This window comes from Plasmodium vinckei, assembly GCF_900681995.1.
Source record: "Plasmodium vinckei vinckei genome assembly, chromosome: PVVCY_02".
NCBI lineage: Eukaryota > Apicomplexa > Aconoidasida > Haemosporida > Plasmodiidae > Plasmodium > Plasmodium vinckei.
Window position 1 is genome coordinate 83,335 of NC_051294.1, and position 20,541 is coordinate 103,875.

Below are 20,541 nucleotides of genomic sequence, written 5' to 3' on the forward strand. Positions count from 1 at the left end.
TTATTTTTAGTATTTTATAAATCTTATATTTGTTCTTCATTTATTTATTTTTTGTTCCCCATTTTTTATTCAATTTTATTGTTTTATTTTATTTACACAACTATTAGTATTAAAAAAAAATATAAAAATTATTTTATTTAATTTCCAATGTCTTAAAAATGTGAAATTGAGAATTAGCTTGTTTAATGCACAAATTAAAAAAAGAGAGAAAAAGAGAAAGAACAAATTGGGGTTGTATTTATTTTTTTTTAAATATAAGCCTTTAATATTTACAAATAAATTTGTGTGTAATAACAAACCATTTTTTTTACTATATTTGTTTTTTTAACTACCTAATTTATTTTCTTATATTTCTTTTTTCCTATCTTATACATAGATAATACATATTATGTGTTATTATTTTTTCTTAATTCAGACAATAAATAAATATTGTAATAAAAAATGAAAAATGGTATGTAGAAACATAAAACTTATGTATACGTATCACAATATATTAGTAGGATTATAAAAATGCATCACATAAAAATAAATAAGTAAATATATGCACACACATTTTTTTTTACTCTCTTGTCTGTTTACATGCGTTTTTCATATTATTATGGGAATAAAATATAATTATCATTTATTTTTAAAAGCCCTATTATGTGCATTCACTATTTATTCGCATTTTTTTTATAATTTTTAGCTGTCTAATTTTTAAGAAATATTATATATACTTTTTTTTTAATTCCATAATTGATAATAAAAAATAAATCACAAATCTTCATTACGTGAACATATATAATATACGTTGGCGTATATATGACGTTTATATTTCTTCATTTTCAAATTCTCTCTATAATGCTTGTTAATATATATAAAAAAAACACAAGAGGGAGAAAACCTCGTTTGGCTATTTTAACATATACTCAAATTATATATATAAATTTTTAATTATGATAAAAAAAAATATATATATGTATATGTGCATATATTTGTATGCATGATCGAGTAAAATAGTCTGATATTATTTTCCCTCCTTTTTTTTTGTAAAAAAATATATTTCATTCGAAGAGAACATCTAACAGCTGGCTCAATATTATCCTTTTCATCTGTATATGTGCATCTACTCGAAATACTAAGTTAGCTATAATTAAAAACATAAAAAGGATCTGTAATAATATAATAACATAGTAAAGCCAAAAACATGGAAGACAAAGAAATTGTACAGTCAAATTCAAATGGTGATAACCATTTAATAAACCTTAAAAATGATCAAGATAAAAATTCATCAACTACTCATATTCCTTCTCGCTATTCATCATTCGAATCAGATGTACAGACATCAAAACAGAAAAATAATGGAATCTATAATAATGATCAACTTAGCAAAATTATGAATAATACATCATCGAGAGATAATATTCAATATTGTAACAATAGGATTGATGACACAAACTCGACAGAAAAACAACATTTACAAAAATATTTTTCAAATAATTCTACATCTAAATATACTAATTCGATAGAACACCAAAATATGATGAATATACATGATGAAGATTTAGATGCATGCAAAACAAATGAAACAAACGAACAGGTTGATATAAATAATAAAGAAAAGATAAAAAATGAATATGAAGAATTCAAAAATGCTCACGGTTTAAATTTTCAAAATAATTTTTATAAAAAAGAAGAAACATATGAAAAGAAATTAATAGAACCCATAAAAAATACATCTATAAAAACAGAAGATCAAAAAGGTTCCATGAAAATATTTGTTAGTAATTATGGAGATAATATATATAGAAACACAGAAATAGAAAAAAATCAAACAGAATCATGTAAAAATTTTACAGACCAAAAATATAAAACTCAATATTATGATGAAAATAAATTATCACCTCTATATAAAAATAAAAGTGATAAATTTTATGATACATTTAGTGACGAAAAAAAAGAACTCCATTTTAATTCAATAGATAAATTAATGAAAGAAATACAAATATTTAATAATTCTATGCAAACTATAACATCTAATGATCCTACTTTTATACAAACAAATTGTAAAAATATGTATTCAGAAAATAATTCAAATAAAAGAGAGACACACGAAATAAATAACAATCTTATTATAGAAAACCAAATTAGTTGTTCTAATACATCTACAGATGTATGTTTTGTTGAATCACCTCAAAATTCAAATCGAGAAACACCAACTATCCTTGATCATGAAGAATATAATCTTCAAGATTATTCCAATCATAATTGTTATGAAAAAATTGATTCCGTAAAGAGTTTTAAAAACTTGGATAAATCTGAAATCAAAACAGAAAACTCTATTTTATATAGTGAGGATAAAGAAACTTATCATACAGAATCAAACCAAAATAACTTAATGGATAGCCAACTAAATAAATCAGATGTAGAATACACAGATCAAGCATCTGATAAAAATAGCTCATACAAACAAAATAATGTATTATCAAACTCAATAAAATTAACAGATGTAGAACCATATAACAAATTAGATAACGAAGAATCTATTGAAACTAGTAAAATATCATCTAACCAATGGGAAGAAATGAAAAAAAGTTTTTATGATATTGAAAATAATTTGCTTTACCTTAACAGAGAAAATAATTATTCTTTAGAACGAAGTATAGAAGCTAACGAATTATTGAATTCTAAACATTCTGAAACAAACGAAGAAATAAAATTTGAAAAAGAGGAGACACCAAAAATATCATATCACACTGATGAAGAAACAACAAAATCACATCTAGATGGTGACAAACAATCTCCAATTTATAATTATGCACAGAAAGATTCATTTCCAAATTATGAATATGATGATACAGAAAATAAACATCTAAATATTATAAAACATTATTCAGATAAAGATGAAATATTTCAAAACAAAAATAATATATCCGAACAATTTAATTATAATTATTTACAGGATTCCATTAATATACAAAATTCACTAAATAGTTCTACTCCTAAAGATTGTCAAAATAAATCAAATTCTTGTTACACTGATAAGGAACATGATACACATTCTTCTCACACTAGGAGAAGCATAATTCCGGATCTTAACTTAGAAAGATGTATCTATTCAAAGGAGGGTTCTCCTACTGGTGCATCTGATACTCCTAACGAAATTGACGTATCTAACAGAGCTGATGCATCTACACGAAATGATACAGCTCGAATTAGTCCCATAGGAAAGGGAAGGACACCACGAAGTTCAAAAAGTGGAGCATCCACCAAACCATCTTTTGCAGTCGTAAAAACAGGAAAAATAAAACAAACAGAAAAGGATCTAGTAAAAACACCAAAAGTGTTTAAAAAAAATGAAGGACACACAAGAACTAGTGTTAATGTAGTAACTAAACCATCTTCAAATTATAATATTTCATCAAATGCAAATTGTTCTCCCCAGTGTAATAGTGGAGGAAATGGAATCACTCCTACATCTACTAAATCAAATAAAAATGAAAAAGATATAACATATAATATGAATGTTGTAATTAGATGCAGACCTATGAATAATAATGAAAAAAATGAAGGAGCAAAAAATGTTATAAAAATTATGGATAATAAAATGATTGTACTACTAGATCCAAGTGATCATTCCGATAATGTATTAAGACAAAATAGAACTAAAGAAAAAAGATATTGCTTTGATTATGTTTTTGATGAAAGTAGTACCCAAGAAGATGTATATAATAATAGTGTAAAACCATTGGTAGATGCAGTAATCAAAGGATATAATTCAACAGTTTTTGCATATGGAGCTACAGGTGCAGGTAAAACACATACAATTATAGGATATAAAAATGAACCCGGTATTATGATGATGATATTACAAGATCTATTTAAAAAAATTAAAACATTAAAAGCTATGAATGAATATAAAGTAAAATGTTCCTTTATCGAAATTTATAATGAAAATATATGTGATTTATTAAATCCATCAAGTGAATATCTTGATTTAAGAGAAGATCCTGTAAAAGGTATAACTGTGTCTAACATTTATGAAGTATGTACTACATCTGTTGAAGAAATTATGGAATTAATTCATACAGGAAATAGAAATAGAACCCAAGAACCCACAGATGCAAATAAAACCAGTTCTAGAAGTCATGGTGTGCTACAAGTAACTGTTGAAGAAACAGAAAAAGGACAAGGCCTATATCAACAAACAAAAAAAGGAAAATTGTGTGTTATAGATTTAGCAGGTAGTGAAAGAGCTAGCCAAACTAATAATAAAGGAATGAGAATGCTAGAAGGTGCAAATATAAATAGATCATTGTTAGCTCTAGGAAACGTTATAAATGCATTAGTATCTAGAAGTAAAGGAACTAGTAAATCAAATTTTATACCATTTAGAGACAGTAAATTAACAAGATTATTAAAAGATTCTTTAGGGGGTAATTGTAAAACTTTAATGATTGCCAACATAAGTCCTTCACATCTATCTTATGAAGATACTCATAATACACTAAAATATGCAAATCGAGCAAAAAATATTAAAAATATTGTTACATCTAATTCGGTTGTAGTTAAACATCATTTAACTATGTATATAGATGTAATCGAAAAATTAAAAACGGAAATAGAATCATTAAAAGAACAATTAAACGATAAAGAAAAAATACATGATTTTATAATATCTGAATCTAATTCTACAAATTATGATTATTATGATTCAGTTAAAGATTATGATAAAAATTCTTCTAGGGAAGAATTGCTCAATGTTATCTATTTCTTAAAACGAGAAAATCAAAAACTTAGATGCAATTTGGGTTCTATGACCCCACATACTTCAACTTTAGATACTTCCACTCCAACAAACGAACTTATTAAATATGGAGAAGAAATTAATAATATCAAAATTATTAATGAAAAGTTATTTATAGACAATAAAAAATTCCAAATCAATCTACAAGAACATATCCAAATTTCTGAAAACCTAAAAGAAATTAACGAAGAATATAAAAATCAAATCAGTTCTCTAAAAAATATGCTTTACAACCATGACGTTAGTCACCTTCAAATGCGTCGCTGGCTCGATGACCTTAAACGCAAATACACACAATTAAAGGTTGGCACAAATTAAGTAGATTCAGTTGTTAGTCAAAAGTTGTAACAAAGTAGAACCGTAGACGTAACAAAATAGAATCGCAGATGTAGCAAAATAAAACCGTAGACGTAGCAAAGTAGAACCGTAGATGTAGTGAAACAAATGAAACACCGATGGCTAACCATCCGCCGTTTCTCTTATTTGCAGGAAAACATAAAAGATAACGACAATGCCCAACTCCTCGAAGGATTGCAGGATGAACTTAACAAAGTATATTAAGTTTCTTTCATTAGTACATTTTATTATATATCCTGAACATGCAATAATTTTCTACTTTTTTTAAATATGTGTAAACAGGTTTTTGATGAACGAAAACAAATAAAGAATTTTATTTTGAATATCGAACGGAATCTTGTTGAAAATAAAGAGATAGCTATGGATTCACTTAAAGGAAATCATTTTAAAATGTTACAAGAAAATGTAAGAACAAATTAAAACAAAACATAGTGTAACAGATTTACAATTATAATTAGATGCACATCTATATAAATACTTATTTTATTTCTTAAAATTTATATATTTCACTTTTTTTAGAAAAATAAAATGGAAAATCAACTACAAATAAATATCAAACAAACTAACAATTTAATAAATAAATTAGTCACAAATATAAAAGATGAACAAATGAAAAGCTTCATGTATTTATTCTATACCAACACTCTTCTTATGCAAGAGCGAGAAGATTTTCAGGTATGCCATTAAACAAAAATTGAAAATTCCAAAAAAAAATTACATAAAACGATTAGTATATTTTTCTATTTTTATTTTGTTGTTCAGGATTTTTTCGAACTATCCTCTGTCATAATTAACCATAAAGAAAAACAACTTCAACAATTAATGGATACATCAAAGATTTCAAATATTTCTAATGCTCCCAAAAAATAAAACTTAAAAATTTATAAACAGCTTTTATTTTATTATCTACATATTTGATTACATAATAATAGAACCGTAAAAATTAAAATATTATACAATCCAAAATTTTCTATTAAAAAAGAAAAAGGAAATATATAAAAATGACAAAATAAAGAAATAATATTTTAATTCAGATCGTTTTAAAATTATATTAACTTTATAATTTATCTCATCTATATTTCCAATTTGTTTTTTTTTTTCTTCCTTTTCAATATAATGTTTAATTTTTAAACTATAACTCGAACAAACTATTTTAAATATAATAATTTGGCATCATTGCCTTTTTCTTTTTAAATTTGTAAAAAAAAAAATAACTAGTAACAATAATTATTAATTAAAAGGTTTCAAAATATCAGACAGTGGAACCAAACCAAACATATATAAATTGTAAGTAAATATATACATGCACATATATGCTTATTGAATAATAAGTTTTGGCTATAAAAAAAAGTAAACCCCCATTCGAAATAGACGAGCAGATACCCTAGCCATATCCATCTTGACCCATTTAATATGACAACCGAATCTAAGGAAGGAAAAAACTCGTCAACACTTCCAAACATAATTGTGACGGGTGTCCCAGGAGTTGGTAAAAGTACATTATGTGAAGAACTAGTTGAAATCATAAATAAAGATCTTGAAGAAAAGTTTAAAATAAATGAAAAAGAAGAACCACTAAAAATGGTACATCTAAATTTATCAAATATTATAAAAAATGAAAGATTATATGAAGAATATGATGACGAATTAGATGCAAGCATATTCAGTGAAGAGCTAGTAAATCAAAAATTAAAAAATTTAAATTTCCAAAATGGGGGTTATATAATAGATTTTCATGATGTTAATTTTTTATATGACAATAAATATATCGATAAAATTTTTTTACTAACAGCATCAACAAATGTTTTATATGAACGTCTAGAAAAAAGAAATTATACACAAGATAAAATTAAAAATAATATTGAATGTGAAATATTTCAAGTTATAAAAGAAGATATATTAGAAAATTATGAAGATGAAAATATTTTTGTAGAATTACAAAATAACAATTTAGAAGATCATGACAAAAACATCTCTTTTATTCAAAAATGGATTCATTCATATATGACTAACTGATGGGTTCTAAAGAGATGCATCTATTATGCATTTCCTTCCCATCATAATTTCCCATACATTTTTCCCATTAATAATTTTTTTTTATTTATTTCCTTGTTTTGTTTTCTTCATTTTTATGCATCTATTACGAAAAAAAAAATAAACGTAATTTGATGCAAAGGGAAAGGGAAAGTCATCCTCTGATCCCGAACAAAAAAATTCAATCTTTACATTCACAACTATTTCAAACAAATTTACTGAAAATATTCAGATACATAAATAAAAAGACAAAATCATATCCTATGGGTTCATCGCCTCTTTTTTTTATCATCATGTAAATATTTATGTTTTAGTATGACAAGCTTTGTATTATTATCCTTCAAATAATTTTTTGGTAAAATGTATTCAGATGCAGCTAGCAATTCTTTAAAAGTTGTTTTAAGAGTATTTGTTGTTACACCACAAACAGATGCAATTTGTGATAGATGTGGTAATTTTACATTCTTTTCTTCACTTGTATTTAACTCAACAATTAAATGAATCGAACCACCACATAACGAATTTAATCTATGAGATGTAGTAATCAACGTTGTTGCTTTTTTTACTACATATTCTATAGCCTCTATCAAATCAGTAGATAATTGCAACCTATTTGATAAAGAATAAATTAAATGGGATATATTCTCATTATATACAAATGCTCGAGATGGTAATACTTTTTTTAATTTATTTATTGTTTTTCCTAAATCTTTTTCTTTATAAGATCTATCAAATGTAATCAACTCCTTAATACTTTTTATATGTCCTGCTTCTCTACAAGCAAGATAAACAACGGCTAGCATGTTCAGGTTGTTTATTCGATTTTTTAACTGCTCCATTTCCTAAAAAGTCACCATAATTTTTTAATTGTAAAAAGGGAGAAATAAAAAGTACGGACATTTTGAAAAATGTATAAAAAAAAAAATAACACCTATTTTATATGCCTACTCACCTGTAATTCCTTTGTTATCTCTTTAGCACGCTCAATCACATTGCTCCTCAAAAAAAATGTTTCACAAATTAATTTTAAAATATTAAAAGCAGATAATAATGTTTGATCATTCTTATTTATTTGTGTCATCATATTAAGGTGTTGTAATTTTTTACTCGATTTAATAAAAGTAGTACTAGTTAAATTATTCTCTAACCATATATCACTAACTTCACCAACACGATTTCTATCATTGCCTTTTGATTGACCATCATTACTAAAGTTTCTCCATTCTTGTTCTTCAGATAATATATTACTTTCGACAACCAGACCACAACCATTACATATTTGTGTTCCTTCACTTGTATCACATATTATTATTCCCTTTTCTTTACAATCGGGACACATATCATTTTTGGTACTTCGAAAGGAACGAAACAGCCTTCGATTTATATTTCCAGCTTCATTATTTCCATCTGAACGTGGTAGAAAATGCAAGAAAAATATATACACATGTTTAAAACATACAAAATAATATCCTTAACACCCATGTAAGTAGAAAAACATATATATAAAAAAAATAAATGACAAAACATGTATGAATATATTACATATTCTTGCTGGATAAGCTTTGCCATTTGAAGGACTTAAAGACAAATTCTTATTATAAAATGATGACATTTCTTTATTTTTTCATTTTTTTTTATGTCTGCTTCACTGTGCGATCCCTTTTATAGATCAACTTTAACTCTTGAAGAAAAATAAAAAAAACTTTCAATTTTTATGTAAAGTTTTGAGTTATATTACATTGGAAGCATATACAATAATACAAAAGGAATGATGCTTTATCAAATATATTTTTTTTTCTTCTTTTATTATGGAGAAGAATCCTTGATATACAATAAAGTTTAATTATAAAAATGAATTATATTTTTTTTATTTCTGGTCATCAGATTGTAAAAGTATATACATATATTTACTTTCTTGCTTTGTTTTAGTTTACTTTTTATTTTTGCTTTTTTCTTAATATATGTATACCCCCTTTAATGGCTGGAAATTATTTCATATGAACATGCAATACATATTTAAGGAAAAATGAAAAAGTGAAGGACTAAATTATTTTATTTTACTGTGACCTATATACAAGAAACATTTTTTTTTACCACTCTATGTTGTTCAAAATTTTTGCCAAATTTTTTTATTAAAACATGATGAAATAATGAGAAATGGATGGTGGCAATGAAAAAATTAATATGACTAAAAATAATTAATTAATAACTGTATAAATATTAAATATATATGAACAAGTTAGAAAGGAAAAATAAAATATAAACAAATCATACATACAATAATACCTTAATATATTATATATCAAAATGTAAAAGTAAAAAAAAATATATTTATAATGCTAAAAATATATATGGTAAAATATACAGATATTGTAAATTATTTTTTTTTTAATTGCCAGCAATATTTTTACTCCGTAAATTATTTTTTTGTTTAACCAAAAATTAAATAATAAAAAAAAAAACATCAACTATAATATGAATGCGAAAAAAAATTAAATATATATTTTTATTAACAAGCAAGGTGAAAATGGAAATTAGTTTTTTCTTTTCTTTTACATTTTTTTTAACAGTAATAAAAATTTAAAGAAAAAATATACATACTCTGCATGCTCGATTATACATATTATACGTTGCGTTTTGTCCCAATTTCAACGGAAAAAAGGAAAGAGAAAAATGAAAAAAAATGAAAAAGTTTACCTAATTTTTGTTATTTTTTAAAATGGGTACATATAAATGACAAAAAGAGAGGACGTGAAAGAAATCACTTCAATTACTTCTTCCTACGTTAAGCTAATAATTACATATATATATTGTGTTTATAAAATTAACTAAATTGGTATAACTGTTCAGTGAGTAAATATCCCCCAAAAAATATAGTGATCATATGAACTATTTCAATAATTTATGAACATGGTCATATATTTTATGTCTAATGTAATGTAGATTACATGAACAGACAGGCTAAAAGTATATCCTTTTTCATTATTTTATCAAACACACATTTTAATTGTACATTATTTTACTATACAAACTTAAAAAATAAATTCTATATACAATGGAAATATTTTAAATATCCTTATTCTTTAAAATTTATTCATTCTTTCACCAATCGAATGTTTACATAGATTTGTAAAATTATACATAAATCCAAAGTTACAATTTTGACACACTTAAATATGAAAAGTTTATAAAAATACTATCACGTGATTATTTTCTCCCCTTAAAAATAGTAGCAAGACAATAAGTACATATATTAAGACTTTTCTCATTACATAATATAAATACTAAAACGAGCGAGATATCACAAAATGTATCTTTTTCTTATTAACAAATTATCATATGGTAGATTTTATATGAACACGTACATGCACATTATGAATAATATGCCCTCATTATTTATGTGTGCAGATAATATTTTATTTATATATAGTAAATCATTAGTAAAAACACATGGGTTTAATATTGTTATTTTTTATGCTCCTCCTTTAATCTTATATAAAGTTTAATGATGAGATTTCCGCAAAAAATAGATTCCTCTTAAAATATTGTACATTAAAGTAAATAGCTAAGGCTCGGAATATTTTTTTATATTTTTTCTCACATGTTTATGTCTTACAAGGAAATAAAAAAAAACCGCGAAAATACACAAACTCCATGCACTCATAAAACTTTTACAAATAAGTAATAATTTATTTTAAATGATAATATAACTTTTTATATTAATGTGTACCTTTTCTTCTATAAATATTTGTAGATTTCGACACTAGCAAAAAAAAAATTTTATAAAGTTTTCATTGAATAGCTATTTCAATGTGCATACATAATTTTATCTTAATTTTTATACACATTTTTACGATTTTTCGAAAATTTATATATTATTAATTATATATATAAACAAAATTTTTCACATATAATATATTTTTCATATATTAGATACACATTATTTTTTCCCCGTTCTCTCCTCTGGTACTTTTAATATAAGCCTACTTAAAATTAGTCACACACATTATATATTGCAAAATATATTTTTAACTAAAATATGCACACATATGCGTATAAAATATGCCGCAGAAAATCATTCCTCTCTTTATAAAATTTTTATGAATTTTGTAGGAAGCTCATTTTATGAAATAAAAAAAAAGCTAGGTTCTCGTACGAGCATACATATAAAAAAATATATTTATTTTTTGCCTATATATGCACACAAAATATTATATTGCAATTTTCAATGCGTATAAATAAAAGTACAGTCACACTATAATACAAAAGAAGTAAAATAATATATACCCAGCAAATAACAAACTTAAAATATAATTATCCCACACAAATTACATATATATGGATAATACTTATATTTATATATACTAATTTGAAATCCATAAAATAATACTACATCTATATTTCAAGGATAAAAAAATAAACGTAAGAAAAAAACAAAAAAAAAGAATAAAAGAAAAAACAAAGCTAAAAAAACATACATATAATATGCACTATATACAAATGAGGAGTTTCTTCTTCTCAATGTTTATTCCTATGCTTTAACATAATTATACATTCATCATATCATAATAAATTATATTATTAAAGGGGAAAAAAACTACAAATAAAATTGTAGAAAATAATTAATCACTCTCCTATATTTTCTTCTTTTTTTTACTCCTCATTTTATATACATAAATTTCCCTCTTCGCAGCTGTGCTCACATTTTCAAGTTAATAAATTTGAATGCGACTCATTTGCATAATTTAAAAAGTTCATACTCTTTAAATAATAAGATAAGCCATATTATTTACTTCAAAGCAATATTTATAAACACATCTAGATATAATGAGTACCCTTCAAGAGTGCAAGAAAAGAAAATCTAATGCCTTAGACGAAGCTTGCTTAGAATTGAGTGAAGGCCCAAACAATGAAGAAATAATAAAAGAAGAAGTTGAAGATGTTGAAACTCAATTTTCAAACTGGAAAACAAACAGTGGATTATTATATGATTTTGTTTGTAGAAAGGAATTAGAATGGCCATCTTTATCAATGGATTTTGGTGATTATAGTGAAGAAAACATCAAAGATAATGTTTTAAATCAAATAGTATGTGTTGGAACCCATACATCTAATAATGAACCCAATTATTTATATGTATGTGATGTTCTATTCCCATTTGAACGATTGTCACAAGATAAATGTGTTTACAAAATAAATGAAAGCTATGAAGGTTTTGATTTTTGCCCAGAAAAAAATAAAATTACAATTAAATCAAAAATATATCATGAAGGAGAAGTAAATAGAATCCGATTCTTACCTTTAGATAAAAAACATATTGTTGTTACTAAAGCAATTGATGGAAATCTACATTTATTTGATATAAATAAACATAGTATTGATGATGCCACAAATGCTGATGCCCGAAAAATGAAACCAGAAATATCATTTATTGGAAATAATTCAGATGGTTTTGGACTTGAATTTAATACTCTGAAAAAATATGCATTAACTTGTGGTAATGATGGAACCATAAATGTATATGACTATAATGATTTAAGTGCAAAAACATTGAGCCCATTTTATTCTGTAAAATATAAATCAGCAATTAATGATGTTTCTCCAACAAATGATCCAAATCTAATATTAGCATGTGCAGATGATGGCTATATTTTAATGTATGATCTTAGAACTAAAGCAACAGAACCCGCTCAACAAGTTTTAGGCCAACAAGTTCCTGTCAATGCTATCTCTTTAAACACTTTTACTGGCCATTTTGCATCTGGAAGTGATAATGGAAAAATTAAAGTATGGGATATTAAAAAGTTTAATGAACCTGCACATATCATTCATGCACACAAAGAAGCTATTATCAGATTAAACTTTTCACCAAATGATTCTTCTATACTTGCATCTGCAAGTAATAATCGTTTTATTAACGTTTATGATCTAAATAAAATCGGTGAAGAGTTAGATGCAATCGATTTATCTGATGGACCATCGGAACTTATCTTTTCTCATGGTGGTCATACACAACCTATAACAGATTTTAATTGGAATCACCACAAAAAATTAAAAATGTTCATAGGTTCAACAGCTGAAGATAACACTTTACAATTCTGGCAATTAAAAACTGAATTACTTGATGAAGAAAACACTGTTTCTACATCTAATACAGATGTAGAATAAACAAATACCTATACATCTGTGTATGCGTGAGAGAAAGAAAAAATGATCCCGTTCGAATATATTGTCGTTTTTTTTATCACCTATTGAATCACACATCATTTTACTGCATCTTCAATACTTATGATATGTCTATTACTCGTTATTTTATTTTACTTTATTTTATTTTGCTTTTTTTTTCTTTCTTTACATTTTTTATTGCATCTCACGCTGTACACACATAAAAGATGCATTATGAACCCATTTTTATAAACCACCTTCTAATATTATCGCATTAAACTTGACTATTTAGAAAAAAATACAATTATAAATTTATTCTCTTACCATTGGTACTTATCAAATAACTCAATGGTTTATTTATATGCTTCATGAGTTACATTTTTTCAAAGATAAATATTGATATCATTAAAAATGTAAACAAAATATAAGATTAAGATTTATCAATACTCAATCTAACGAATATTTACATGTACCTACTTGACTAGCCATATTTGCTAAGCTTACAAAGTTGTAGAAATTGTAACAATCGCTACCTTTCCATTTGAACCTGCGCAATATATTGCTACTTCTTTTTTTTTCAAGACATACAAAATTAAAAAGAAAAAAATTATTCGAAGCAAGTTTTATTTTCATCATTTGTTTTTTAATTAAAAAAAAATGGAGAATAAAAATAAAATTAATTATTTCTTCGATTTTAATTAAAAAAATATATATATGTTTAAGGGATTATATATATTTACATTGAATAAAAGAATGTGTAGGAGAAAAAAAAAAAATAAAAATGAAATATATACGTCCATATTCCACAATATATAAAACAAAAAGAAAAATACATAAAATAATTACACTGTTAATTATAAAATATGGTTGGCAACATGCTCACTCGAATTATTCTATTGCTGCTTTACACAGCTTAATCCCTTCATTCTATATGTATATTTTTAATCATACTCATTTAAAAACATTTTATGATAAAAAAAAAAAAAACACAGAAAAACATGTACATGGTCAGGTAAATTAAGAACATATAAATAAATACATATTACCCTATTTAGTTCATAAGAACATATTATAACAAATTATATAAACAAATTTAATCACATTTTGTGTGTAACATATATATATGCATTAAAATATGTGAATATGGTTAGTATATTCCATATTTTCTAAAAAATTGCATACATATATATATGTCTGAAAAGTTGAAAGGATACAACTTTTTTCCAATTTACTTTTTGAATTTTCAAATTAATGATATAATTTTATTTTTAAAAAATTAATTAATATAAATTAACTGATATTAAATTATGTCATTCCATATGTTTTTCTATAAACGTTACAAATCGTTCTACAAAAAAAGTAAAAATAATAATAATATTATTATAATTGTCTATCTAATTTGTTTAATTTATTTCCATTTTTTTTTATTATTAAATTGTTACTTGCATAGGCCTTTGGTGGAATGCAGGAAATATTCTTTCTATCAAATTTTCTAAAAAAAAAAAAAACACATTTTTACATGTATTAGTCATATTTTTATTTCATTATTTGGCTATCTAGCCAATAACTAGCCATTTGGTCATTTTTTTTTCGATTTCTTACTGTATCGTTCTAAGGGTATGTTCCACTTTTTTTTTCAAGCTAAAATTGAAAAACGATAAAATAAATGTCATACGTACATATATATATCTTCCATTTGAATGACAAAATATCGTAACTTTTTAAAATGAACATGCATAATATCACACTTACTTCCACTTTGTAAAAATATCAATTATTCCAAAAAAGAAAATCCGGTTATTGTCGATATTGATCATGCCTCCATGGTCCCACTAAGAGAACGAAGCGGAAAACATATTGTAAAGAAGCAGAAAAATAAAATAAGAAAAAAGTTTCGAAAATTTAGCATAGGCCAATAAGTACCTGATGAAATGGCTTTGCTGCTACACACAATCCAAACTCATCATAAACATGACGAATTTCATTTGTTTTTTTTTTGTCCCAACATACAACATCTCGTGACAGTTCTTTATAATGTATACCAAACAATAAAGAATAATCTAAAAGCAAATTTTCTTTTAGAAAATTTGCATCGGACTTTAAAATGTTTAACAATTTTTCTTTATATTCAGGTCCTATATTTATAATATCCCCTAATTCATCAATATCAGCATCTTTCAATGCTATCGTATGATCTTCTCTTTTTTCAGGAGGTACTGTTCTCCCAATTAAACTTCCCTTTATGTCATATCTTCTATGTATTTCAACCGCAGATGAAAAAAAGTTATTCATTACGATGAAGTATATCTTTTTTATCGTTTCTGCACAAGAAGGAAATGATATAAAGTGATATAAAGTAATATGAAGTGATAAAAAGAATAAGCAAACATATGCATGTACATGTGCATGTTCACTATCTTACTCGATGCGCTGTTCTGGTATTTTATGCTGTGAATTCCGTACATACGAGTTAAAAGAGAGTCTGGGTTTTTCTGGATGTACTTGTAGTATCGTGGAAGAAGTTTTTTTGACAATTTATGGATTCCCTTGTTTACCTGCAAATAATATCAGCATATACATGTGTAAGTTGAAAGGATAGAAACACACATAGGCAAATGTCGAATAAATACATATAAAGACGGATATTCAATATGCTAACTTTCCTGACTTACCGTTTTAATTATGTACTTCCCATTACTGGTGAAGTAAAAGAGAGAACCACTCTTTCCCTCAGATAAAAGCTCACTGAGAGTTGAAAGGTTCCCTAAAACCATATTACTTATGACTTGTTCAGGTCCCACTGATGTTATATATTCTCTAGATTTTATACCAAAGAATTTTCGAATATTTTTAAATATAATTGGTGAATAATTTTTAAATAAAACTTTTTGATATGGGCTTGAAGTAGATAGTTGTATAACATCAGTATGTCGATAATAATTTAATATATTATCAATATTAAATTTTTTTATCGCACATATACGTATACCTATCATCATATTCATAACTAAATCCCATCTTTCATGACCAAAATATACTGCAAAAAGTTTTGGAGATTTTTTTTTTTTTTTATGACGTATTGATACAGATAATTTTCTTTTTTTCGAAGAGTTATAATAATTAGATTTATTAATATAAATTTTTTTATTTTGAAATTTCCCTTTAGCATATTTTCCTAGCATCTCACTAGTTTGATTTAAAATAATATTTATTTCATTGTTTGAATTTGATACATTATTTGTACCTCTATTATTATTATTATAATCGTCGATGGAATCATATGACGAGCAATAATATTTTTGGGAAATTGTGATTGTATGTAAAAAATATCTAATTATAGAAACAGCTAGTAAGATACTTTTATATTTTTTTATACGTTTATCTCGTGAATTTACATGCTTATGTTCTATAGTGTTAGGTTTTACATCTTCTTCATTAGTATTATTATATATAAAAATGTAAAAAAACATAAAAAATATTTTATCATAATTTTCATTTTTACTATCCTTATCATTCTTTAAACATTCTTCTACATTTATTAATATTTTTCTAATATGATATAAAAGTTCATCTTTTGTCAGATTATTATTAATTACAAAATGTTGTGATTTAGTACCTGGAATAAAAAATTTTTTATCTAAAATATCTTGGCTTAATTCTAAATTTTTTGTATCTTTATTTGTTCTATTTATTAAAAGTTTTATATCTTCATTTTCTTTTACAAAATTTTGATATTGTATATATTTTTCAAGTAAATATTTTCCAGAATTATTTTCGTCTTTTGGATTACTTTCTTGAGATAAATATCCATCACTTTTACTTCCTTGATTTTCAATAAGTTCTACCATTCCATCACCCTTGTCACTTATTCTACTGTCACTACTACCACTACTTGCAATACTTCCCGCATCAATACCTTCCTCTTTATCATTATCATATACACTACTATTATTTTCTGAATCTATACTATCAAAATAATCCCATTTATTAGTTTGCTCATAATATTTCTCTTCATTATTATTTTCAATCTTTGCTTTATCACCATCGTTTATATTTTCAATTACTTCTTTTTCTTCTACCTTTTTTACATATTCTTTATATTTATTTATATATTTATTACACATATCAATATACTTTTTATTGTCTTTTTTTTTTTCAAAATCAAATATTTTGGATTTCAAATCAATAAATTTGGATTCCCCTTTATCATTATCCATTTTATTTTCTTCCTCTTTATCATTTTGAAATAAATTATTATAATTATTATTTACAAAAGATTGAGCAGTCTTTGGTATTTCACTGTTTGAATGTGTATAACTTTTCAACTCCTCTCTCTTCCATTGCTCATTATTTTTAGCATGGTTCATTTCATTTTCTTTGTATAGAGCGGAATACATTTTATCTGATGGGATCCCAACATTTTCTGCAATATGCTTCCCTAAACTTTTTAAATCCTTTCCAATTTGTCCACCTTTTTTATCTGTTGTTTCATTCGGTTTTGTTTGATCCCCATCTTTATCATTCAATCCACATTCAAACAGTCTACCACTATCCTCATTCTTTTCTTCATTTTTATAAAATGTTGAATTGTACTTTGTAGAAATATTGTGTAAATAAGAACTCTCATCATTTGAATTTAATAAAATGTCATGTGTTTTAAAAGTGTTACTATAATTTCTATCCATACTAGTCCCCAAATTATTACTCTTATTTTCAAACATACTTATTTTACTTCCATTATGATCTTCTTTCCCTTGAAAAGAATATAAGCTAGCTAATTTTTTATCATAATTTTTTTTTTTTTTTTGTTTTTTTTTTTTTATAAACAAACTTGTAGTACCCCTTAAAAGAGATAATCTTGTACTCGTAGATTCAGAATAAGATTTTTTTAAATGACTCAATACTTTTTTTCCAGAATCATTTTTATATTTTTTTTGTTTTTGTTTTTTTTTTTTTATAATTAATTCATTATTTTTTATAAAGGTATCTGCAACTTTTGTATGGATCCCAATAAATTTCAAAAATTCATGACACTTCATTGCTCTTTTATAACATTTTAAATCCATTCTATATTTCCCATCATCACATAATATACTCAAAGATTTAAAAGTATATTTGACATGGCTTATTACTATTTCTTCTTCAGCTCCTAGCAATTGCTTTTTTATATCTTTAATGCTTAGAATAATACGTTCAAAGTCTTCATAAGTTATATACTCCGAGTAGTTCTTATCTTCTTTATCATCTTTCCCATTTTCACCCTCTTTTGAGCCCTCCAATTTGACTGACGCACCTGATAAAATTATTCGATAAGACAATTTCAACTTATCACGTTTACTTCCTTTTAACATAATATTTATTGCTACACAAAATTCGTAAATATCAATATACCCATCATTGTTTAAATCAAAAGCTTTAAAAATACATTTATATAGATAAGCATCTTTAATTGTTCCAAGAATTCCTAAACTTTTTTCAAACTCTTTATAATTTAATTGACCATTGGGACATATTGAATAAAATCTTTTATATATTATTACAATTTCGTGATCTGTTAATCTGGTCTTTTCTTTTATTTTTTTTTTTAAATTGCATTCCAATGCGTTCCGCACATTTACATTGCCACATTTCATTTGTTCAGCCTTTTCAAATCTATATTTCACTTTTTATATATCTTGCAAAAAAAAAAATTAACAGCATATGTGCATGCATAAGTACACTAATGTAATATAGTATATGGCACGGTTGGTACTCCACAACAACTTAAAAAAAAAATAGGCGGACTAGTCAGCGGAAAGTAAAATATCTCAGCATATCCCTTTTTATTTCAAAATTGGATTACCAAGATATACCTTTGTGATCATATATATATATATTTTACAAAATGATAAAAAAACTTGAAGCTTCAAAGTATGATGAATATTCACAATAATTGTATAAAAAAAAAAAAAAAATTAAAAAATATTCAGCAAAACTGCTAAAAAACATATATGGAACCCTTGAAATGCCATAAAAAAAAAAGAATGAAGATGTAACAAGTTTCAAAAATATAAATTATTAAAATATGCTTGTAATATGCAACTTATAGTTTTGCTATAAACAGTGAACAAGTATAAAGTAGTAAGCAAATGAGCGAGCAATAATATTGTACGTATCCAAAAAAAAAAAAAAGTAAACACTTACAATATCTTATATAATGCCATAACTTTATAAATAGCAATGATATGACTCCCATATGTTTTGTAAAGATATTTATTTCCCCATCCTTTAAATTTCTTTATTTTTTTTTATAAATAGTGGGGAAAAGGAAATTAATAAAATGAAAGTGAAAAAATGAAACACAAAACAGAATGGGAAAAATGAAGGTAATCGAAAAAAATAAAAAAAAATGAAAAAAAATATATAAAAATTTTAAATATATAAAAAAAAATAAGAATAAAAAAATTAAAACAAAAATAACTAGTATATATTAAAAATAAAAAAACACTATTAAACATAATATTTTTTAAAACGCCGAGTGGGGCGAAAAAATTGTTTAAACAATTATGGAAATGAAATTTATAAACTATACAAAAAAAAATTATATATACAATTTGTCAAAAAAAACAAAACATTATTAAAACATTTATCATATATAAATAGAAAAATTAAATGGAAAACAAAATAAAAGGAAAACAAAATTGAAAACAAAATTATTATTGTACTTTACATTTTCTACAATAATTGATATCCCATTATTTTAAACATCATCTTGTCCATAATTTTTTTTTTTTTTTTTTTACATTTTTAATAATCAATTTAAATTAACATGCTAAAATATATAGACAAAAATAACTGATAATATTTAATCTATCATTTTTAAATATACATAAGCATGTAGTATAAATTTGTTGTACTACCATTTCTTTAGCATAGACAAACAAACTTCGTAAATATTTATGAAGTTTGAAAAAAATATTCATACTTAAAGGGAAATATATAGACACATTTATTTTTAATTAAAAATATACAACATCTTTGCTCATTTTTTTGTTAGCATATTTTATAGTTGTTCTAAAAATCTGCTTATTCATTGTTATTGTAAAAAAATGTCAAATTATTTCAAGTTACAAAACAAAAAAAGTAGAAAAAAGTATAAAAAAATATGAAAAAAAAAAAAAAAAAAATATTGTCAAAATAGTAATGAACATGGGTCACCT

At 24.5% G+C, this 20,541-nt stretch overlaps 5 protein-coding genes across 5 annotated transcripts; 3 read left to right on the forward strand and 2 right to left on the reverse strand.

Moving 5' to 3' along the window:
- Positions 1 to 1,186: 1,186 nt before the first annotated feature.
- Positions 1,187 to 6,013, forward strand: PVVCY_0200250 (kinesin-8, putative; the record flags this gene model as incomplete). Its single annotated transcript, XM_008628190.2, has 5 exons — positions 1,187 to 5,089; positions 5,276 to 5,338; positions 5,426 to 5,548; positions 5,663 to 5,818; positions 5,906 to 6,013. 5 exons carry the CDS (start codon positions 1,187 to 1,189, stop codon positions 6,011 to 6,013), a joined length of 4,353 nt encoding a protein of 1,450 aa, XP_008626412.2.
- Positions 6,014 to 6,556: 543 nt separating this feature from the next.
- Positions 6,557 to 7,159, forward strand: PVVCY_0200260 (adenylate kinase-like protein 1, putative; the record flags this gene model as incomplete). The annotated part of the gene is made up of 1 exon (XM_008628189.2): positions 6,557 to 7,159. One exon carries the CDS (start codon positions 6,557 to 6,559, stop codon positions 7,157 to 7,159), a length of 603 nt encoding a protein of 200 aa, XP_008626411.2.
- A 287-nt stretch (positions 7,160 to 7,446) lies between these two features.
- On the reverse strand, positions 7,447 to 8,789 carry PVVCY_0200270 (transcription initiation factor TFIIB, putative; the record flags this gene model as incomplete). Its single annotated transcript, XM_008628188.2, has 3 exons — positions 7,447 to 8,019; positions 8,130 to 8,584; positions 8,720 to 8,789. 3 exons carry the CDS (start codon positions 8,787 to 8,789, stop codon positions 7,447 to 7,449), a joined length of 1,098 nt encoding a protein of 365 aa, XP_008626410.1.
- A 3,215-nt stretch (positions 8,790 to 12,004) lies between these two features.
- Positions 12,005 to 13,345, forward strand: PVVCY_0200280 (chromatin assembly factor 1 protein WD40 domain, putative; the record flags this gene model as incomplete). Its single annotated transcript, XM_008628187.2, has 1 exon — positions 12,005 to 13,345. One exon carries the CDS (start codon positions 12,005 to 12,007, stop codon positions 13,343 to 13,345), a length of 1,341 nt encoding a protein of 446 aa, XP_008626409.1.
- Positions 13,346 to 14,652: 1,307 nt separating this feature from the next.
- On the reverse strand, positions 14,653 to 18,975 carry PVVCY_0200290 (phosphatidylinositol-4-phosphate 5-kinase, putative; the record flags this gene model as incomplete). The annotated part of the gene is made up of 7 exons (XM_008628186.2): positions 14,653 to 14,690; positions 14,785 to 14,834; positions 14,945 to 14,983; positions 15,095 to 15,174; positions 15,266 to 15,663; positions 15,765 to 15,897; positions 16,015 to 18,975. The coding sequence occupies 7 exons, from the start codon at positions 18,973 to 18,975 to the stop codon at positions 14,653 to 14,655; spliced, it is 3,699 nt and encodes a 1,232-aa protein (XP_008626408.2).
- Positions 18,976 to 20,541: the final 1,566 nt, after the last annotated feature.